Source organism: Phoca vitulina, unplaced genomic scaffold, assembly GCF_004348235.1.
Source record: "Phoca vitulina isolate PV1807 unplaced genomic scaffold, GSC_HSeal_1.0 scaffold6, whole genome shotgun sequence".
Taxonomy (NCBI): domain Eukaryota; kingdom Metazoa; phylum Chordata; class Mammalia; order Carnivora; family Phocidae; genus Phoca; species Phoca vitulina.
Window position 1 is genome coordinate 16,455,238 of NW_022589709.1, and position 22,570 is coordinate 16,477,807.

At 50.0% G+C, this 22,570-nt stretch overlaps 1 protein-coding gene and 1 pseudogene across 1 annotated transcript in view; one reads left to right on the plus strand and one right to left on the minus strand.

Annotated features, from left to right (window-relative positions):
* Positions 1–16,687, plus strand: part of NEURL1B (neuralized E3 ubiquitin protein ligase 1B) — a 40,699-nt gene extending 24,012 nt beyond the window's left edge. Inside the window, exons 3-5 of the mRNA XM_032403721.1 lie at positions 6,143–6,862; positions 8,968–9,093; positions 9,470–16,687. Coding sequence (XP_032259612.1) covers positions 6,143–6,862; positions 8,968–9,093; positions 9,470–9,714 — 1,091 coding nt within the window. The 3' untranslated portion in view covers positions 9,715–16,687. The remainder of the gene's footprint in view (positions 1–6,142; positions 6,863–8,967; positions 9,094–9,469) is intronic.
* LOC116631974 lies at positions 1,159–2,332 on the minus strand (annotated as a pseudogene).
* Positions 16,688–22,570: the final 5,883 nt, after the last annotated feature.

Genomic DNA, 22,570 nt, shown 5'->3' on the forward strand with positions numbered 1-22,570 from the left:
CATCCAGAGCCTCAGTGGGCAACAGCACAGGGAAACTGGCTTTTGCAGTTAATGTATTCTCTCCAGTCCAGGCCAGCACCCAACTCCCTGCCTGATAGTAAGGCATTTGCCTGGCAGGGTGGCCTGAAGGAATGTGGTTTCCCAGGCTCCTGAGAGCCTACTCTGTGCCAGGCACAGTGCCAAGTACATTGTTATTCCACAGATCTGCCATTAACTTTTCCCACAGACCTATGAGACGGGGGTGAAGGCCCTCACATTGCAGAAGGAAACTGAGGTCACATCCAGGACCGGACAGAGTCCAATGGAGGTCTGTATCCCCTGGTCCAGCCTTCTTCGGTTGGAAAAGCATGGGCTCAGTGGCCCACAGACCTGGCATCTGCATCTTTCCTTCTTAAGCCCCAATACCCCTGCCCTGCTGCAAGCCCTCCTGTGGCCAGGGCTGAAGGAGCTCTGCTCCTGTACCCTCCTGCCTCTTTGGAGACATTGCTCCTATCATTTGTCCCTTTCTCCACCCTCACTTTCTCCCTCCCCACAAAATCATTCCCATGAGCACACACAAGAGGTCTGGTTTCCATTAAAAAAAAAAAAAAAACCCTTAGGGCGCCTGCATGGCTCATCTGGTCAAGCTTCTGACTTTTGATCTCTGCTCAAATCATGATCTCAGGGTCATGTGACTGAGCCCCATGTTGGGCTGTGTGCTCAGCATGGAGTCTGCTTGAGATTCTCCCTCCATCCCTCTGGCTCGTGCTCTTTCTCAAGTAATATATATATTTTTAAAATGCCATTGGCAATCTCCTCCACCAGCTACTTTCTCATTTCCCTGCTTTCTTCAGAGCAAAAGTTTCTCAAAAATATCTTTGCCACCCTCTCCACCTCCCTCATCCCAATCCTCTTTAGCTCATCCCAGTAATATGTATTTTTTTATTTTTAAAAGTTTAATGTGAAATTTAAAATAAAGTCCACTTTCTTTAATGTACAAAGAAGTATGAGTAGAAACAGTAATAAATTATGTATCACATATGTTTATACCATTTATATATATGGATATGTGGCCATGTATAATTGGTGGTGCATTTGACCTCTAGGCCCTGCATCTGGATCCATAAGTTCAAGTCTTTGTCAAACACTTTGTTCTCCACATTAACTCTACTATTCAAACAGTAAAAGTGGATAGCAATTTAGGGAGTGGGAAAGAAATCCCCAAAAGACTTTTCTACCATGTTTATTCTACACTGTGTATGGCTGTGTGCTTGTTTCACCACTGCACAGAATTCAGCTGCATATAAAACTGAACCTGTTCAGAAGGTGGAGACAAGAAATGATGGATCCATAGCCTGGTGCATTGTCATACAATTCAAACAATGATATAACTACCAGCTTGTAATTTTTAGGGACTATAAACAAGGCTTCCTCTTGAAGTTGAACCAAAAACAACTTATGTTCCTTAGGGCTTTGTAATATGTACAGGAAAAAATGGATACTGAGGAGGTTCAAAATTTGGTCTCTACCAGTTACCAATGCAATTAGCAATGACCCTGTCTGGCAGGACTTGATCTTGATGACTAGTAGCTCTGTCAGCATTTTAGTCCTTCATCTTCTCCTGGGTTAAGTTCACCACCAGGTACTTTGAAGAAAATTGTTCCTAGCTGCAGCAGTGACACATGGGGTAGCTGGAGCTCATGTACCTCCTCACAATGATTTTATCCAATTCCTGCCTCATGCACTGAAATCTGGCTGCTCCCAAGCTGTCCTCATTATCTCACCAGACTTTAGGCTGCCAGATCCAGAGTTCAGCCTCCTCTTCTTACCTGGCCTCTCACTTTTGGCACAGGTGGTCTCTCCCTGCCTCTCTGACCTGCTCATGCCTCCTGGCTTCACAAGCTTCTGGTTTTCCTCTAGCCTCCCTGGCTGCTCCTCCTTGGCTTCTTTTTTGGCTCCTTCCCTGCCTGTCTCCACATGCTGAGAACCCTAGGGTTCTATTGTCAGCTTTCTTTTCTATCATGTAATACAATATGCATGTAGAAAAGTGTACAAAACATCTATGGAGTTTAACAAGCCATCATAGAGCAAGACCATTTCTCCATCTACCCTTTCTCCAGATGATGATCCAAGCCTGTCACCAGGCCTTGAATCCCATCTTTAGGATGTTGGCTCCCAAATCCATATTCCCAGCCCTGATGGCTCCCTTGAAGTCCAGACTTCCCTCTACCTACTCACATCTCCTCCTACCATCCAAAAGGTATTCCACACTGAACACATTCAGGCAGCCATCCCCACTGTCACTGAAGGGCACCACCCACTTAGTTGACTGGTCCAAAACCTCAGGAGTCATTCCTGATTCCTCTTTTCCTTGCCTTACATCCATTCTGCCAGCATGCCCTGCCCCTTCTGCCTCTAGTGCATATCCTCAATCACCTTTGGAGACAATGAAGTGACTGATGGATGGCCCTTTCTGTCTCTAATTCTTCTAGGTTTCTTTTGTCTTCACACAAATATGGTTTCTCTTGAGACATAAATTCTGTTCTACTTCCAGTCCCAGACATATTTGACCTGAGAGAGCTAGGGAAAGGAAAGAAAGGAAAGAATCCAGCTTTCTCCCAGATCCAGAGCCAGGCTCTGGACATGGCCCAGCGAGAGTGGGAGGTTGTGGAGCCAATCCTAGCCACCCCAGTCTCCCCTGTGCCTGGCCTGGGACTGCTATTCAGATGTTTGGGGTGGGGGCAGAATTGTCAGACTCATTCTCTCAGGGGTCATATTAGACTCGTGGGGACTGCAACTCCAAGAGCCATTTGGCTGGAGGCTGAGTCCACGTGCTGGCAGCTCTAAGAGTAGAACAAAGGTGAACTTTGGAGGCAGTACTGCTAGTGGTCAGGGGATCTGGTTTTGGAGTCATATAGCCTGAGAAGGAATCCCATTACTGTCACCCCTGGCTGTGCAACCTTAAATAACTCGCTCCACTTCTCAGAGCCTCGGTGTTCTCCCGCTATGAAAAGTGCCCACTTTACAGAGCTACATGAGATAGTGGTGAGGACTGATAGGGATAATGTGCGGAACTGCATCTGGTAGGTAGGGTCTCAAAAAAATATCTGTATATACTTTCATCGGGTCTAGAGAGTTTGTAGGCAAATCACAGGTTAAAAGTTAGGAAATCTTGATAAGCTCCCTTGGGGGCCTCTTGGTATTGTGGGATTTCTGGTTCTCCACAGAGAATCTTTTGAGAGATGGATTCTGAAGTGTCAGGCCTAGGCCAGCACTGTGCTGTCTTGGGCCTGTCTCACTCAGGGACAATGCCTGATGGGGACAAAGCTGCTTGCATAGAGATAAGTGAGGAGAACCAACCTTTTCTGAGGGGCTGCTGTGTGCCAGGTATCAGGCTAAATGCTGTCACATATGTTGTTACACCAGGCTCGCAGATTAAGCTTTCACTTCAGAAATGCTGTTCCTTCACACAATCTATTCCTTCTGCCTGGAATGGTTATACCCCACTTCCCAGGCACCAGTCTACTCCCGTGGCCTTCAGGTCTTCACTCCATCTTCACTGTCACAAAGACCCGTTGTGGCCTCACTTCTGACCAAGTTCCCCTTTCACGCTCAGAGAACTCCAGTTCTGTCACTCTCTGGTTGCGTGACGTGGAGTAACTCACCATGCCTTTCAGAGTCTGAGTTCCCCCACTGAAACATGCTCATTTTAAAGAGCCGTGCAGGACAGTGGCCCTTAGTAGCACTCACCACAGTTTGTACTTACACGGTTTTATGTCCAATGCTTCATTAAAGTCTGTCTCTCCCACTGGAATGGGAGTTCCATGGACACAGGAGCTGTGCCTGCTTGTTCACCTCTCTTCACCCAGCACCCAGCACAGCATTTGGCACATGGCGAGTGCTCTATACATTTTGTTCAAAAAACATTGAAGGAATAATGATAACAACATGGTTTGAGCACTTATTTTGTCCCATGTTCTGTGCTACACTATTCATAAAAACATCTCATTTCATCTTTGTAACAACATGAGGGAGGGGGACCAGGATTATTCCATTTTAAGCTGAGGAAGCTGAGGCTTTGAAAGATTAAGTGACCTACCTAAAGTCACATAGCCAGGAAGGCTGAACCTAGGACTTGAACCATCTCCACAGGCCATGCTCTTAATTAGAATGCTGCACTGAAGGATGGACTCCTATGTAGAGCTGTTTGGGCAAGGAGGAGGAGCACTGGGGTGGGACAGAAGCAGACTTTGGCAAGGGCAGAGACCCAGGGTGAGCCACGGCCAGTGCCTTTAGGCTTGGCCTAGCAGGATGTGTAGGACAGAGAGCCCTGGGAGAGTGCATCACACCAGGAGGCTCCACCAGAAGTGGATGCTATACCAGAAACATCCACTTATCTAAAATGTCTTAAAAAAACAAACAGAAAACCTTATTTTAATCTTTTATATGTGCCTTTTTTTTTCTGATTACAAAACCAATACATGTTCACTAGAGAAAAGTGAGAAAATCTAAAAACTGTAAAGCAAATTTCCATCCAGAGATAACCACCCTCACATTGTTATGTATATCCTTCCTGTATTTTTCCTATGCATCCTATATATACATTTCCCACACCATTGGAATCAAATAATATATTGTTTTGTATCTTCTTTTGTTCACTTAATTTATATCATTGGTGTTTTCCCACATTATTAACTAGTAATTGAAAAAGATTTTTTAAAATATTGGGGTTTTCTGGTAAGACTTGTAATATACGTATTTATTGTAGAAATACTGGATAATACACCAGTAGGCCAAACAAACAGTTCTGTGAGCCAGGTCAGAACGTGGATGGCCAGTTTATAAAATCTGCCCTGTGGATTTCTGCAGGTGGGGTAGGGAGTAACTTATCAGACTCTCACTAGGGGCTAGGGCATGCTTTTTCAAAAAGCATATTCACTATTATGACTTAATTTTATATTTGGAAAACTAAAGAGGAAGAAATAGTTTTTTCCATGATATAAATTACAGAATGACAAATCTTAGCTAGAGGAGTCTAGTTAGAGAAGTTTGAAAAACACTTTTTCTTGCTTTACTTATTATGGTTAATGAGAATATTTTTATCACTAAAAAAACTTCACAATACTTTAGTGACTTTCTTTCTTTCCCTGATTTGTTACTCAGAGTGGCAGTCTTCTAGAAACCTCATTCATTCATTTATTCATACAATAAAGAATGAAGGTTCTTTGCCCAGAACCCTGCTAAGCCCTGAGAAGGTGGTGGTGAACAGACAGGCAAGGACTCACATTCTAGTTGGGGAGACAATGGACAAGTAATCTACCAAAGTATGAGGACCTGTATTACCTAAATGAAACACTATTTTGTTTTTTACTTAACTATATAATATGTAATATCAAGAACATGTTTCCATCCCACTAAAAATTATTCAAAAATATTTTCATGACGGTGACTTAAAACTTAGTTTTCTGTCCTATAAAATGAGACCATCTCTTGCAGAAAGCTAACATATTCAATGTTTGTGCAGCACTGGGCTCTGTTCTTTCAGATTCAGCACATGTTGAAGAGCCTGGGTTCTTGTTGTGGCTTTGCCAGTTGCTGTGTGAGCTTGGTCGAATTCTTTAACCCCTCTGTGCCTCACCTCCCTTCTTTGTTAAATGGCTGGTAATAACAGAACACACCTCACAGGTTGTGTGAGGACTCAGATAACACGCGAAGGGAGCTTAAAATAGCGCCTGTCATATAAGGCCATAAATAAAGAGCAGAAGGATTCACTTCTTGGAGCTTATGTTCTAGTTAGGGAGGCCAACAATAAAGGGTTTTCAAATCTTCCAAAGTATGAGAAAACCTCTGGAGTGGGGGAAGGAAGAAGGAGGGAGGAAGGGTGAAGGAAGGGAGGGAGGAAGAAGGAAGGAGGGAGGGAGGGACGAAGGAAGGAAAAACGGAGGGAGGGCCTTATCCGCCCATCCCAAAGAGAAGTCACACAGGATTGTGCTTATTCAGATGCTGTGCACCTGTGGTTCTTGAATCAATACACACGTGAACTAGAAAAAGTGAGGGGCTGTGGGGAGGGGGCGGGGGAGGGTGGGGGGACCGAGGCCGCGGGTGCCGGGGGCTCCCCGCCGGCGGCCCGCACCCTCACGGCCCCCCTTCTGCCCTGGCGCAGAGAGCGCGTTCGCCGATACGCTGACGCCCGCGCGCCTCAGCCAGGCCCGCTTCAGCGCCTGCCTGCCGCCCAGCAGCCACGACGCCGCCAACTTCGACAACAACGAGCTCGAGAACAACCAGGTGGTGGCCAAGCTGGGTCACCTGGCGCTGGGCCGCGCCCCGGGCCCGCTGCCCGCCGACGCCTCGGCCGCCGCCATCCCGTGCGGGCCTCGCGAGCGCCCGCGGCCCGCATCGTCGCCGGCGCTGCTCGAGGCTGACCTGCGCTTCCACGCGACGCGCGGACCCGACGTGAGCCTGTCCGCCGACCGCAAAGTGGCCTGCGCGCCGCGGCCCGACGGCGGCCGCACGCTTGTCTTCTCCGAACGCCCGCTGCGACCCGGCGAAAGCCTCTTCGTGGAGGTGGGCCGCCCGGGGCTGGCGGCGCCCAGCGCGCTGGCCTTCGGCATCACGTCGTGCGACCCGGGCGGGCTTCGACCCGCGGAGCTGCCGGCCGACCCCGACGCGCTGCTCGACCGCAAGGAGTACTGGGTGGTTGCGCGTGCCGGGCCCGTGCCGAGCGGCGGCGACGCACTCAGCTTCACGCTGCGGCCTGGCGGCGACGTGCTCCTGGGCGTCAACGGGCGCCCGCGTGGCCGCCTGCTGTGCGTCGACACCACGCAGGCGCTCTGGGCCTTCTTCGCCGTGCGCGGCGGCGCCGCCGGCCAGCTGCGCCTCCTCGGTGAGTTCCCCGACCGACCGCGCGTGCGCCGGGCCGCCACTGGGTAGCTCGAGCCGCACCGCTGAAGCCCAGGCCCGCTTCCCAGGCTTGAGCGCCTATTAGCGCCCTTCCGCCTCCACCTAGAGTTTCTGATTTAGTAGGGGCGGCCCCGAAATACAGTTCTAACAAGTGTCCCAGGGATGTCCATGTTGCTGCTCCCAAGCCCACACTTTGCCAACGAGGACCTAAGTTCCCACTGGGGTCAGGGCCTGGAAGGCTTTATGCAGTCGGTAAATGGTCAGTGCAATTTTTATTTCTGTTATGACTTATATCACATTTATTTTTTATATACATGAGGAATATTAAGTTGTAGGAGAAAAAGTAAACACAACTACACTTAAAAGAGGACATCAGAATAACAGCATCCACAGAAAATGGGATGGAGGCTTGAACCATCTTATTTTGACATGATTTTGCCTTCATTCATGCCACCAATAGACACGGAGCACCCACCAGCTGTGGGCCAGGCCCTGGGCTCCAGGATGGAGCATGGTAGAGGACAGGACATAGGCCATGCCCAGCAGGAACTTACAGACACACCTGAATGGAGAGCTGCACCATGTGATGTGGGCCACTGCAGAGGGGCTTCTCTCCCATTTGGTAGAATGGAGGTGGTAGTCAGGGAAGGTTCCCAGAGAGCACAGCTCCATTTTCATGATTCAAGAAGTCAGTCCAAATGGTAACAGAAAGAATGAACATTTCCTGTTATCTCATTCAATTTTATACTCCTGATGCCTCTATGAAACCAAAATCATTATCCCATCCACAGATAAGAAAATTGAAGTACATAGAGATTAACTGACTGTCCCAGTCACATAGCTTGTCAGCCATGAAGATGTTGGGCAAATCACAGACCTTCTCTGAGCCTTGGATTCCTTTTGTGTACAGAGGGAGCAATTACCTGCATCCTGGCATTGTCATGAGGATGAAATGATGAGGTGCATATAATGCTTTCAGCAGGTGCCTGCCACCTTCAGCATGTTTAATACGTAGTAACAACAATGACTGCTGTTTGCAGGCAGAGGAGGAACAAGGAAGCGGTGGTATCGTTTGTTGGGGTTTTTTGTTTTTGTTTTTAAGGAATGACCAGACATAGTCACCATTTACCCTGAGATGAGTTGCCTAAGTTCCCCCTGGGGCTTTGGCAAGAACTAAGCCTAGAATCAGTCTTCCTTACCCTCCTCCCCAGCACCTCCAGAGGAACCAGGATGAGTCCTTGAGTGGTCAGGAAGAGAAGGTAGAATAGAAGTGACTTCTTTTGGAGGCCAGGGACTTGCCCTCCTGATTTCTACCTGACAGCAACCGTAGCACTGCATTATCTGTCCATCCATCCTCAAGTAGGGTAAGGGAAGGAGCATCTCTCTCACCTAAGAAATAACCCATTATTATCTGAACCAGCAGTGAACATAAGGGAGAAAACTCATTCGTGTTGACTACGACTAGTTAGGAATCTTGTAGTTGCAAGTGACAAAACCCCAGAGTGCCCTAAACTGAAAGGGAAATGTATGGGTACACATACCTCAAAAGTCTGGGAGTATATTGGATGGATTCAGGAACAGATGGATCGAGGTTTTAAAAGCATGTCCTCAGGATCCCATCCCAAAGCTCACTTTCCCCTATGTTGGCTTCACTCTCAGGCAGGCTCTATAGTGCCAGACCTACCTCCCAATGGATGCACCCCTTCTTTCCCAACAGTTGTAGTGTTCTCATGAAGACCTCTTTGACCTTCACTGGGTTATATAGCCTTACCTAAACCATCATTGAGACCAAGGGGTGGAAGTTCTTCTTGGCCTGGCCTGGATCATGTGAGTGAGGGTGAAGTAAGTGCCCCAACAAAAAATCCTGGTACTGTTTCTGAAATAAACAGGACTGGAGGCCGAGCAGGCAAAGAATAGGTGTCCACCACACATGTACAATTCCATCAATCATTAGCAGAAACCTGGGAGGTAACTCTTATCCCCCCATTAGACAGATGGGGAAGCTAAGGTGCAAAAGAGCGAAGAGCCAGGGACTAGCAGAACAGGACTCACCTTCTACCACCCCTGATGGAGTCTCTTTGGTTTCAGGCACCCTGCAGTCCAGCCCTGCGACCACGTCCCCATCAGGGTCCCTCAGCGGCTCCCAGGATGATAGCGATTCTGATATGGCCTTCAGTGTCAACCAGTCCTCCTCAGCATCTGAGTCATCCCTGGGTAAGGAGGTATAAACCCTAGGGGGGGTAGGGGCTGGTGGCTGGCCTGGCTCCTTCAGCTGTGCCAGAGCCTTCCTGAGGCTAAGCAAGGATGGCCACCTTTTCCCCCTGCATCTTCTCCTTCCTCGGCTGTACAGTCATCTAGAGGGAGGAGAAATCTCCATGTCGTATCCCAAAGGGTGATCATGGTGCTTGATGCTTGGGGGAGGGAGGGTAGGGAAGGGGGCAAAGCCCAGGAGAAAAACCCCAAATTGATGTCTCTCAAAATTGTTTCCCCACAAGTTCGGCCATAGAAGCTCTGCCTTCTTGGGGTTGCCCCAGCAGAACCCACGTGAAAACCACATTATTAAGGTCTGTCTTGTTCTCCCTTTCTGCAGTGACCGCACCCAGCTCCCCGCTGAGCCCCCCAGTGTCCCCTGTGTTCTCCCCACCGGAGCCGGCAGGCAGCAAGAATGGCGAGTGCACGGTGTGCTTTGACGGGGAAGTGGACACAGTCATCTACACGTGTGGACATATGTGTCTGTGCCACAGCTGTGGCCTGCGGCTCAAGAGGCAGGCCCGCGCCTGCTGCCCCATCTGCCGGCGACCCATCAAGGATGTCATTAAGATCTACAGGCCGTAGCCTGGCCCACCAATGGGCCTTGGCCAGAGCAAGGTCACCTTTCTGAAGGCCCCCTGAGCCAGGCAACTGCTATGGCCACCAGGGAGTCCAAGGGCAGTGGCCATCCCATCTGCCACTCTCCAATGGTGGGCAAGGCGTGACAGTCATGGAGATGAGGCCCTGGGGGTCTGAGCCCAGGCAAGGGCTGCTTCTGGCTCAAAAGTGCTTTGCCCCCAAAAGGCCGTCCCAAAAGCAAGCTCAGGAACTGCCTAGCAGACCACCCTGTCCCTCGGTGACCTCTCGGCTGGGAAACAGCATTCCCTGTGCAATGCTTTTTGCTGGAGTTGGGTTGAGTGTGTGTGAGAGAGGGTGAGGGGAGGGAGTGGCCAGAGAAGAGAGAGAGAATGTGTGTGAGAGAACGAGTGAGAGAGAACGCATAGGTATTTATCCAGGGATCCTGGCTCTGGGAGGTTATTTAACACTAAGGAATGTGCAATCCAGAGCCCAGACGGTAGCGTGACTAGAAATTGTTCACTCTCTGGGGCTGTAACGTCAGCTGGTTTTGAATGTATGAAGCCTGCACCTAAACAGAACTCCCTTGGATGGTATAGAAAAGGGACACTCGGATTTTCTAAGGGAAGGAAAAAATAGCTCATTGTTTACAGCTCCAAAGCAGCAACGCCTTGGGGGGAAGGTGGGTGGAGAACAGAAAAGAACAATTTGCTTTTTTAGTTTCTTCCTCAGTCCTGGAGAGGAGTTTTGATGGGTGCTGCGGCCCACCGAGAGCTCTGGGTGGTGTCATCCCCAGAAGCCTTTTCACCCCTTCACCCCAGACAGCCTAATAATAAGCATAGTGCACCTTGACTCGGTCCCTCTAGATGCTTTTCGTCTGTCCCATCCCTTGCTGTCCCCAAGAAGAAGGCAAGCAGCAGGTTCTCTTTTCCTGGGGGAGAGAAAGAATCCTGGAGGCAGGTGACTCACCTGCAGTTGGAAAGGCCACCCCATCACGCAGACGGCTCTTCACATTTCGTGTTGTCAGCCCGGGCCTGGCATTCACCAGCAGCAGTGGGCATCACTAGGACAGCCTGCTGGGGAAACGGTAGGAGGAAAAGACTTTGCAGCTGGTTCTGATTCTCAGCTTCCCTTTCGCTGCTGATTACTAAGATGTTAAATGATCATTAAGATGTTAAGAGCTGAGACATTAAAATGCTGACCTTGGGACTCTCCCCCTTCCCAGGGCCATTTGCAGGCATTTCCTGGGACCTGGCCCTGTCCCCGACTTCCGCACCCCTGCGGAGGCCCATGTCTGCAGACTCCCAGACCACCCCTGGGCTGATAGGCTGGCCCAGGCCCACTCCTCCCTTCTGCCCCCAGTTCAGGGCCTAACCTCTGCCCTATCTTGTGCTGTACTTTTAAGGAAGCCCCTGGGCCTCTCTGATTCTCAGTTCTCAATCTGTCCGTCCCACTCCAGAACCCACGAGGGAACCAGCATAACATCTAAAAAGCCCAAGACACCCTACAAAGAACAGGTAACATTTTTACTACAATTCCTAATCTGTTCCTCTGCTGCACAGATGACGGCAGAGAAAGGAGAACATTCAGAGAGTTTCTGCATTCATAGAACACATGTGTGCTGGGTGTCTGGGGGGCCCAGAGCCCAGCTCAGCTGGGCCCTCATCAAATCAAAGCCTGTAAGACCAGGTGGTCTTTGTAATGTTCTAGGTCTTGGACCAACTGCTTCTTCTCTGCCTGGAGTGGTCATAGTGTTCCGACCTGATCTCAACTTCAGAACCCCCACTCTTGCCCCTGCAAGAACCCCTGATTGGTTATTGTCCCCCTAGTGAATCTGGGAAACATGCCCACCTTTAAATTTTGTGACGGAAGTTTTTGGGGAGGACAAGAGCCGGAGACGCTGGGTAGCACTCAGTGCCCAGCTGCATTTGGCCAGCAGGAGCCTTCCAATTTCCCCATGTATGGGCCCAGACCATGTGGGAGAGGACTCGTGACCTCCTCCCCACCAGAGCTGGTTCTCCAGGCAGCAGTGCCCACTGACCGGATTGAGCCAATCACAAGCTCTGGTGGTCCTCGAAGCCAGCGGGAGGCAGCTGGTCTCCCCTGCCTCTTGCTCTTCCTAACTGCCCCCACCCCTGGGTTCCAGCCAGGGTCATGTACAGCCACCACCAGGAAACCAGTGACTGAGGGCCTGGACCCGACGTGGACCGGGCCATGCTCCTGGTGACCTGCTACCTGGATCAAAAGGAGCTGGTGGCCTGTTTAACTTGCTCCGCAGCTGCTATAAATAGCCTCCCTGTTTCCAAGAGGAATTAAGGGGGTGTTTGTCTTCTAAAAATCAGACATTTCCTGATGCTCTAAACTGATTTATTCAGTGCTATAGAGGAGCTGCTCACATGGCCCCCACATGGCGGGAGAAAGAGGAAAGGGAACCCCTCTCTTTCACTTCACGTCATTATGTGCCTCGGCGCTGGGCTGGAGAGGCGTCTCCACGCATTACTCCTGTGAGGCAGGTCTTCTTACCCCACTGAGTCACATCTAAAACACCACTGATTGTAAAATACACCATTTTATGTACCGCTAAGGGAAAAAATGCGAATTTTAACTGTAAGATACCACAGCTATATGATTCATTCTAATCAGAGACTTGAAATGTGAAAAAAAAAAAAGCTGTGCTATTTAGAATTGACAAAACACGGTATTATTCCCGTTTGACAGGTAAGAGAACTGAGGTCCTGTGAGTGAAGTGATAGGATCACATGCAGTAGGTGGTAGGGCTGGGATTCAAACCCAGGAGTGTCTGGTGCTGAATCCCACTCTCTCCGCTGCCTGGCCCCAAGCCCCGGAAAGCTTGAGACTGCCTTGAGTTTTCTTTCTTGAAACTTCTCTGGGCAGCCCCTGGAGAGAGCCTGGGCACTGGCGCCTGTATGGAGGCTTCCAGCCCCAGGCTGTGGTCCCTCTGCCACCCATACCCTAGAAGGACAAGTGTCCTTCCTTTCAGGCTCACCTTCCCGCTGCCTGCCTTCTCCTGGCAGAGCTGAGCTATGTGAGATCCTGAGTCCAACCTGAAGGCCTCCTTTGGTGACACAGGGGTGCACATACGGGGCAACTTCGTGGAGGGGCTGAGGGCGTTGTCCCACCACCTTCCTGGGCCTCAACACTGCCACCCCCTCAGGCAGGGACGCTAGGGCTAAGAAGGGGGTGACCAGAAGATACTCCCTTGTTGTGGTCTTGTGCCTGCTTATTTTGAACCACCAGAGAAATTGGGCTGTTTCCAAGTCAACACAAGCTCCTTTTCCTAGTCCATTCCCAGAACTGGGAGGCTGCTGGGGTTTAGCTGCCCAGGGCAGCTGCCCCTCTATGTGCGGTAACACTTTGCTAAACACCCGCTCATCAGCATGGCCTGGGTTCTGCATGCAGTGTTGGAAACTGGGCCTAAAGACAGAGCTGCAGGGAGCGGACAGTCCGGAGCTGGACGGATTTGTAAACTTTTATTTGCTCCCTCCAGCGTTGGGTCCTGTGCTAGCACATAGTAGGTACTCATTAAAGGTTTACAGGAGAAATCCGAAATCAAGTTACGAGGGCTCAGGGGTTTGGTAAAACACATATACATGCACACAAAGTCATTCAACAAGCATCTGCTGCGTGCCTACTAGGTGTGGGGTGCTGGGAATGCGGAGCAGAGAGGACAGCACCCTAGCTCTGCCTTCAGAGGTAGAGACATTAGGGGATAATGAGATGCTAGGGACAGAATCCTTTGGGCTTTTTTGGCCATTCTGTTGCCTTTGGGGATCTATTCTGGTGAGTGCCCATGACTGCTTTCCTGACCCAGAGCCTCCTGCCTGCTTTGAGAAGCCTCCTCTGCATTAGAAATGCCAGGTATTTTGTAGTCAGTGAGCTGCTGCCAAAATGGCCTTGGGCAGAACCCTCAAAGGCCCCACCGCTGGATGATTACCCTCAGGTCCCACCAGGGAGACCCGTGGGGAGATGGCTACCTGCTACTTTCAGGCTTGGGAGTGGTTGCTGGAATCAATACCTAGGTCCCCAGAGAGCCCCATCAGTTCCAGTTGAGAATGGGCTTGTGCAGTCTTGGAGAACGAGAGGCAGTAACCTCTCCCTGCCCAATCCCATCCCTGCCCCAGTTCTGGCAGAGGGATGCCTGCTCAGGAACATGTGGCATTTCTTGGTATTTAATTGTCTTCCCCAAGCCCCTAATGAAATGACTTGTACACCAATCTGTCTGTGCCTTATGAAAGTGTCTGTGCACTTTTTATCCTTTTTAAAAGCAACTTTAAAAAGTGGGCAGGGGACTAGCATACATAGTAGTATTCTAGACATATGTGCTCATCACTGAAACCCTTCTGCATTATGTTTTTGATGTAGGAGTGATGAAGTGTACTCTCTCATCCCATCCCCCCACTACCTGTATACAGACCTTTTTAAAAATGTCTCTTTTCTTATTTTTCTGATTCAATACTGTGACTTCTCCAATACAATCTAATCTTTGGGGATCTGTAATAAAGGTTTTAAAACTTGGGGGGAGTGGGTTGGAAAGGGTTTGCACTGGTCCTGTGTGTTGTGCTTTTGTGTGTTGTGTGTTTTGGTTTTTGTCTATTTTTACCTGTTTTATATTAACATAATTTTTCTGTTTAAAAAACAAATACAACTTTGGCTTGTTAAAAAAGAAAGCTTCTTCAGAACTCAATTTTAAAAATCGCAGTTGCACATACTGTTGGGGAGTGAAGGTGAGGGATACAAAACATTGCCGACCTTGAGGGAACGATTTGCAAAATGTCCATAGAATCCTGATAATGTTTGATCCTTTTGCCAAGTAACTTTTGTGAAAATATCACAAGGAAATAGTTCTAATCAAGGATAAGCTCTATATGTAAAGATGTTCATTGCAGCATTATTTATAATGGTAAAAAAAAAATTGTATAAGCCACCCTAACGTCCAACAGCAATGGTGAACTTGCCAGAACTCTCGGTTGCAAGTGACAGAAACCAAACTCAAACTGGTTTAAGGGAATTAAAAAGCTCAGCTAACTGCAAAGTCCAGTATCATGAACCCAAGAACCCACTTCAGGTGCAACTGGATCCAGAATCTGAAATGCTGCAACGGGACTTGGTCTCCCCCGCTTCTCGCTCTGTCCTCCTTTGCAGCGGCCCATTCCCAGGCAGGTTCTGAAGACAACTGGCCACAGCACAACGCGGGCGCAGCCTACAGCCTCCCTGTGTGCGCCCACCTGGATCACGTGTCCCTTCCTGAGCCAATCGCAGAGGCCAGGGAGATACGGGCCTCTGATTGGCCAGACCCAGCATAGGCGCTCAACTCCACCCAATAGCTGCTCTCCTAGAACTGAGAGTAGGAAATCGCAGTCTCCAGAGAAGAACTAGTGCTGGGCAGGCAGGAGCAATGGGCATCTCTATCTCTCTAAGAAACGTTGAACGCACTGTGATACACATGTATACCTAGTTAATAGTATGGCCCGTGAAGCCAGACAGCCCTGTCCTTACCATGACTGGGAGAGACACTTAACCTCTTTGTGCCTCAGTTTGCTCATCTGCAAAGAAAGAATTGTAAGGTTTCTTGATTTTAGGATGGGCGTGAGCATTATCGAGATCATGCTGGTGATGTGCTAGGCACCGCGTCTGGCACTCAGCAAAGAGTTTGTAACCCGGGAACATGTTTAGGTCAAAACATGGTGGGAAAATTAAGATATAAAACCGCACAGACACTCTGATCTCGTGGATGTAAAAACAAGCAAGCAAGCAAACGAACAAACAACAGCCTCCAAACAAGACTGTGTTGGAATAACCAACAGGAAAGAAGCAAAAATCTCCATGGGGCCTGTGTCAGGATAATGGTATTATTGGACTTTTCCCCCTGTTTTCTAAATTTTCTCTAATGACAAATTATTGCTTTTAAACTTGTTACTTGGAAAAAATATCTCCCGTCTCTGTAAAAACCAATGAAAACAGCTAACGCTTGCTGGAATTCGTCAGGAATTCCCAGGCTGATTGTCTGAGTTTGAGATCCAAATTTAGTCACGGTGGAGATAAAGGCCTGCAAGCTTCCAGTGGAGACCAGGCCAGGCTGACCAGTTTGGTTGGGCTTCCTCCAGACCAGGCTTTAGGACCCAGATTTCTGGGGGTGGAGCCTTGCATGGTATCAGGAGTAGCAGGCGAAGGGAGAAGGTGGAGCTGCTTAGGCCTGTTTTTCCTGGCTTGCTGAAATAGCCTGGTTTGGTGACACTGAGTTTGGGGAGCAATGGGGTAAGAGAAATGAAGTTGCATTTATGAAGCTGAAGAAACCATGATTTTCCTACTTCTTTCGATGATTCTTCACAACAATGTTGGTCTTATTTTACAGGTAAGGGAACCAGGGTCCCTTCAAGGTAGAAGAAGGATTGGACCCTAGATGTGCCTGTTTCAGAGCTAAGGCAAAATGTGCCTCTGAAAGATATCACTTATCTCTACTAGGCCAGGGGACATTTTCATAGCTATCTTCTGATAATCAAGACTTTTTCTTTTTTAAATAAAGGTGGGGAAAGACCATACTAATCTAGACTCTTTGGGTTTTAAGAGACTGAAACCCAACTCAAGAAAAACAACTTAAGAAACAACTCACACAACTAAACTGGTCAACCCTTGCTTCAGGAATGGCTGGATCCAGGTGCTCACACTATGTCATCAGGCGTCTGCCTCTGTCTCAGTTCTGCTTTCCTCTGGGTTGACATCACTCTCAGGCAGGCTCTCCCTTTGTGGTAACCAAGATGGTCCCCAGTGGCTCCTCACTCATATCATACCAGCTTAGTGACCCTTTAGAAACCTTTCAGGAAAAGTCTCAGGGCATCTGTCTTTTGACCCCTTGGATCAAAAGCCCAATCTCTAAATCAATTTCTGTCACATACCCACACTTGACACGAAACCAAGGATGACATGGCCCTTGCCCTCAAGGACCAACCAATCTAGAGGGGAAGGCAGACTCATAAACAGACACGTTCAGACCAGCGTGGTCCTGAGGCTGCTAGGACAGACTGAATTCAAGGCATAAAGACTATAGATCATTTGGTGATATAATTTAAACATCCTTCTTTCTCCGGGCTGTTCAGGCTTTCACTAATGCCTGGGTCATGCTTCCTGGTACATCATATTTCTATTCTAGGGCTTCAATGTACAAAGCCTGTGCCCCAACCCTCACCACCCCACTGCTGGAAGCACAGCTAGCCTCAGAGGAGTTCTATATGGAGACTTCTCTTTCCCTCATTCCCCGGGTTCCTGCAGGACAAACAATCCTCCGCAAAGATAATAACAAATCACCTACTGAACACTTACCATGTGCTAAGGACATCCATGACATCTCTGACTCCCCACTCTAGCTCTTTGAAGTAGGTCCCAACATTACTTCCATTTTATACGAGGGAAAACCAAGACTCAGATTAAGTAACTTTATGCCATTCCATATGGCCTCTCAAAGACCAAAGTAGTTCCCAGGATCTAGATCCAGTGGTTTTCAAGGGCAAATGGTCCCGGAACATACGCACTTGTGATTTCACTGACCCCACCAAGAGTCTGTCAGATAGATATTATAGTCCCATTTTACAGACAAAGGAAGAGAGGCTCAGAGAGGGCAATGACCTGCCCCAAATCACACAGCTGTGAGCTGTGGAGCCGGAATTTGAACCAGGTCTGACTCTTTCCACAGCATCACAGTTTGTCTGTGGGTAAATTATCAGAAGGGGGTTGGGGGGAATGAGCAAGAGGAGGGGGAGGAGAAAAGAGAAGAAATGTGGGGCAAGGAGGGGAGGGAACCAGGCTGTGCACATAGAAGGACAAAGAGAGAAATCTGCCTAGCTGGGTCCCTTACTTACACAAAGGCCAGTTCCAGGGCCAGAGAATCTTCCCGTCTCCCTTCAGGCTCAATTCTCCTGGCTCCTGGAAGCTGGTTTTGGCTCCCACACAGGGATGTGGAAAACACGAATATTCCAGGCATCCACAGTGGGAACAGAGCCCCCGCCTTGGCTGTTAAATGCACCCAGGGGAAGCTTCCAGAAGCCCAGGGCAGCTGCATCAACACAAAGTGCCTGGGGCAGCCAGTCAGCTTTCCTCAGCCCCCTCCCCTCCTGGCTTGGCCTGCCCAGGTGTAACCTTTCTCCCTGAGTAGAGCTCCTCAGACTGCCCCTCACCTGCCTCCCCGCAACTGCCCAGGAAAGGCTTGAGCCATCCTCCCAGGAGTCCAAAGGGCCTGCTTAGGAGTCCGCAGAACTGACCTGAGTTCACATCCACACTCTTCCCCAACAAGCAGGGGCACTTGGCCTCCCCAGGCGGCCCCCGGGGGTGCTGTTCATCCTGAAGCTTGCATGGATATGGCCTCTTGAGTTGTACAATGGGAAGCCCCCTTCTCTATGCCTCACTTCCCTGCTCCTAGGTGGGGCCTGTAGGACCATCCCCTCAAGCCTGCAGGGGGAGGAAGGGAGGCCGATTGTAGCAGAAAGAAAATGTCTCCTGGGGACCTTTGCCCAGGGGAGTCTGCATCCTGGCTTCGCAGCTTGGAGCAGCTGTTCCCAGCATGTTGGTGCCTAGCGGGGAGGTGGGTGGCAGAGGTGAGGAGGTGATGAGAGCATAGCAGAGAAGACAGATGAGCCTGGGGGCCAGGCCTGCCTCTGCTGTGGGATCTTAGACAAGTTACTGACCCTCTTTAAGCCTCAGTTTCTGGATCTTTGAGGTCTCAGCCCCCTTTTGTGTCAAGATGAACCAACTGAGTCAGGAAGTGGCTGGCATTCAGGAGGTGCTCAGTAACGGTGGTTATTCTTTTTACCAGTATTATAGGCTGTGCTATATCACTTCCCTCCCTTGTCCCACTACCCACCCCCCCATCCCAGCTGGGCCTGTCTTCCACAGTCCCCTGGGCCTTCCTTCAGGCCCTGTACTGCCTCAGGAGTTGGCCCTGTGACACTGTTAGCAGCATCTACAGGTGACCAGCGCAGGGTCTACCAAATAGGAGAACCTTGGTATTTACATCCCCTCCCCCCAGGGTGGAATTTCTGGCATTAGCACACCTCCTCCCCACAAGGAATGAAAGCAAGGGGCAATCAAATGGCGGGGGCTTGCCAGCCCTCTGAGTCTGCCCCGGCCCCTCGCCCCTTGCTTGTTTTGGCTCCCCATCAAGAATGCTGGACCAGGCCTGGGAGGCTGATTGACCTCAGACTCCAGAGGGAAAGTCACACTTTTGCTCAACTCCCAGGAGCAGCCCTACATTCCAGGAGGGGCGTGGGAAGGGCCAGGCCTTCCCCCAGCTCAACTGAGCGGGGAGCTGCCTACAGCCTGGCCTTGCTCACAGCTTCAGCACTGGCCATGCCCACCTCCACGTCCCCCAGGGAGATCTGCCCCACCATGGACGGATGGAGCAGGGAGGGGGGTAGGGGCGGAGATAGAAGATGCCCATTGCCAGCACAGGACAGAAGTGAAAGAAATTTCCCAGTGAGATGTCTCTGGCCTTTCCCATCTAGTCTCCCTTGCTAGCTGGTGTTCTTCTCCCTTTCTGGTACCACCCTGCACCTTCAAAAAAAAACCAGAACACTCTCCATTATTCTGAGCAATTCTAGTCTCCCTTCAGCCTCTGCCCCCTCTGAGAGGTAGTTCCAGGTAGTTCTAGAGCTATCCAGATTTGACTCCAGGACCTTCCTTCCTGGGCCAGTTTTCCTGTCTTTCCACCCTTTCGGGAGAAAGGATAGGGAAGGGGGGTTTCAGCTGGTGGTGTTCTTAACAGAGGCCTGGGTACGGGTCGAGGTTTCCCTGAGCAAGTCACACAAGAGCTGGGCCTTGGAGGGTGGACAGCAGACGTCCAGCAGAGACTGGCCCAAGCACGCTCTGCAGAAGGGAGCTGCCCCAGCACAGAGGACGCAGGGCAGCCTGCTGGAAGAACAGACCAGGGCCCAGACAGAGGTCCCCAGGAGACTTTTCCTTCTGCTACAACCAGCCTCTCTTCCTCCAAGAGGATCCCAGGACTCTGCTGGCTAGTTGGCTCCTAGGCAGGTTTCCTCCCACAGGCCAGGCTTCCCAAGCTCCGGATAAGAAGGCTCCTGCTAGGGCTCAGGGCAATGGAGTAGCCTACGCAGGGGTCAGGAGCAGCTTGGCCTTGGGAGGGCCCCATCCCCTTGGAACAACGAGTTCTTCCTTATTCTCACCGTCCAGGCCGTGAACCTGGAAGTCCTGGGGTCCAGAGAAGAGGGTTTTCCTGGCTCCTCCTTGGGAGCGGCTGTTTCTTTGTAGAAGATGGAGCACGGTCGCCCTCTCGTGGTCTTGAGAGAGTGAGCAAAGACTCAAGCAGAAAGAAACGGCTGGACAGGCAGTCAAGGTCCAGGGGCTGGATGAATCTACTGCCCCCACCCCACCCCTAGCAGATCCTGGAGATGTCACCAGATGACCTGGGAATCCCGGCTCCTGTAAATGGCCTTGTGGGTCCAGGGAAGCTTGAGGAGGACAAGTTAGGGTGACACTGGGGCCGGGCTGAGGTTACATCAAAGTCTGGGTTGGGCTGCAGCTTTGTTGGGGAAGGACTGGGGCTAGGACCAGGACAGGTTTCTTCCCCAGACCCTGCAATACTAGGAGGATGCTACCTGGCCCCTAACTCTGGTCCCCACCTCAGGCCACTGATCTGACTGGCTCAGTCTAACCCACACATACAACCCTCAGGCCCTGGCCCCTAACTCTGGTCCCCACCTCAGGCCACTGATCTGACTGGCTCAGTCTAACCCACACATACAACCCTGTGTCAGGCACATTAAAATTAAACAAGTAGGAAATGCAATAAAAAGAAAACTTCAAGACATGATGCTGAGTGAGATAAGCCAGTCACAAAGAGACAAATACTGTATGATTCCATTTACATGCAGTCTCTAGAGTAGTCAAATTCATAGAGACAGAAGGCTGAAGAGAGGCTACCATGGACTGGGGAAGGGGGGGTGTGGAGTTAGTATTTAACTGGCACAGAGTTTCTGTCTGGGAAGATGAAAAATGTTCTGGAGAAGGATGATAGCGATGGCTGAACAATAAAGATGTACTTAATGTCACTGAACTGTATGCTTACAAATGGTTAAGATGGGGGGCGCCTGGGGAGCTCAGTCAGTTAAGCGGCCGACTCTTGATTTCGGCTCAGGTCATGATCTCAGGGTTCTGGAATCAAGCCCCTCGTCGGGCTCTGTGCTCAGCGTGCAGTCTACTTGAGATTCTCTCTCTCCCTTCTCCCCCTGCACCTCCCCCAGCTCACTCTTGCTCTCTCTTTCAAATAAATAAAATATTTTTAAATGGTTAAGATGATAAATTTTATGTTATATGTGTATTTTACCACAATTAATTAATTAATTTATTTATTTATTTATTTTAAGCTTTTATTTATTTATTTGACAGAGAGACAGAGAGACAGAGAGACAGAGAGCACAAGCAGGGGGAGAAGCAGAGGGAGAGGGAGAGGCAGACTCCCTGCTGAGCGTGGAGTCCATAGTGGGACTCGATCCCAGCACCCTGAGATCATGACCTGAGCAGAAGGCAGACGCTTAACAATCTGAGCCACCCAGGCACCCCACCACAATTTTGGAAAGAAAAAAATTTGGAAAGAAAAAAATGGAAAGAAAAAAAATTCTTCAAATATAGATGAAGGATGGCAGCGCTGCTAAACCTGCTGCTCTGGCCACGGCGGGGGGGCGGGGGGCTCCCCTACACTCGTGTCCCAGTTTGCCGGGGCCACCATAACAGAATACCGCAGACTGGGTGGTTTAAACCACAGAAACGTTCTGGAGGCTGGAAGTCCAAGGTTAGGGTGCTGGCAGGGTGGTGTGTTGGTGACTCTCTTCCTGTCATCACGGCCCGGCCTGGCCTTTCCTCTGCGCACATGTACAGCAAGAGTGCCCTGGCGTCTCTTCCTCTCCTTATGAGGACCCCAGTCCTACTGGACGAGCCCACCCTTCCGACCTCATTTAACCCTCCTGACCTCCCCAAAGGTCCCATCTCCAAAGGCAGTCGCGCTGACGGATCAGGGTTTCAGCATAGGAATCCTGGAAATGTCATTATCATTGTTTAATGCAAGAAGGGTCTGGACAGTGGGAAAAGAGATGTGACAAAGCGAGGCAGCCATCTAGAGAGCTGGCCCAGGGGAGCCCAGCCCAGGGAGCAGGTTAATCTAACAGTACACCCTCGACCTCACCAAACTCGCCACCAGGGGGCGGGAGAGAACCGGATGCAGATGTCACAGCAGAGCGACCAGGCGAAACCCAGGATGTCAGAGCCCTGATCTACCCTGAGAGGGTCAAGGGAGACTTCTGGAAGGAGGCACCTCCCGAGGAGCATCTTGAAGGGGGAGCAGACGGTCTCCAGGTGGAGAAAAGGAAGAAAGGTTTTTTAGGTAGATGGAACAGTGGGTGCAAAAGTCCCAAGGCAGCTTCATTCCAGTCTGGGTGATTTATCAGGCCAATTACAACAACAACAACAAAAGTATAAGGAGATGGTTTGGAGAGGATGTATACTGTACCTTGATGATAGCTTTTGAATATTTCTTTGTAAATAGTCCTTGCTATTCTCCCTTCCTCCTTCACATAAAATAGAAAACACTTAAGCCCTGGTTCACCTTTTAAGCCTCTCCCCAGAGCTGTGGTTTTCCTGATAAATTGCAAAATTGCCCAGCTAATGCTAGGCAGTTAAATCATTAAATCAGGACAATGAGTGTCCAAGGGCTGTTTATCATTCCCCATTTGTTTGCAAGGGAAACCAGCGTTGTGCCCTGGGTAGGGGCTGAGAAGTGGGCTATGTCAGCTCCATGACCCCAGCAAAGTGATTGGCACTTGTTTGTTACCCTTGGTTTCTACAG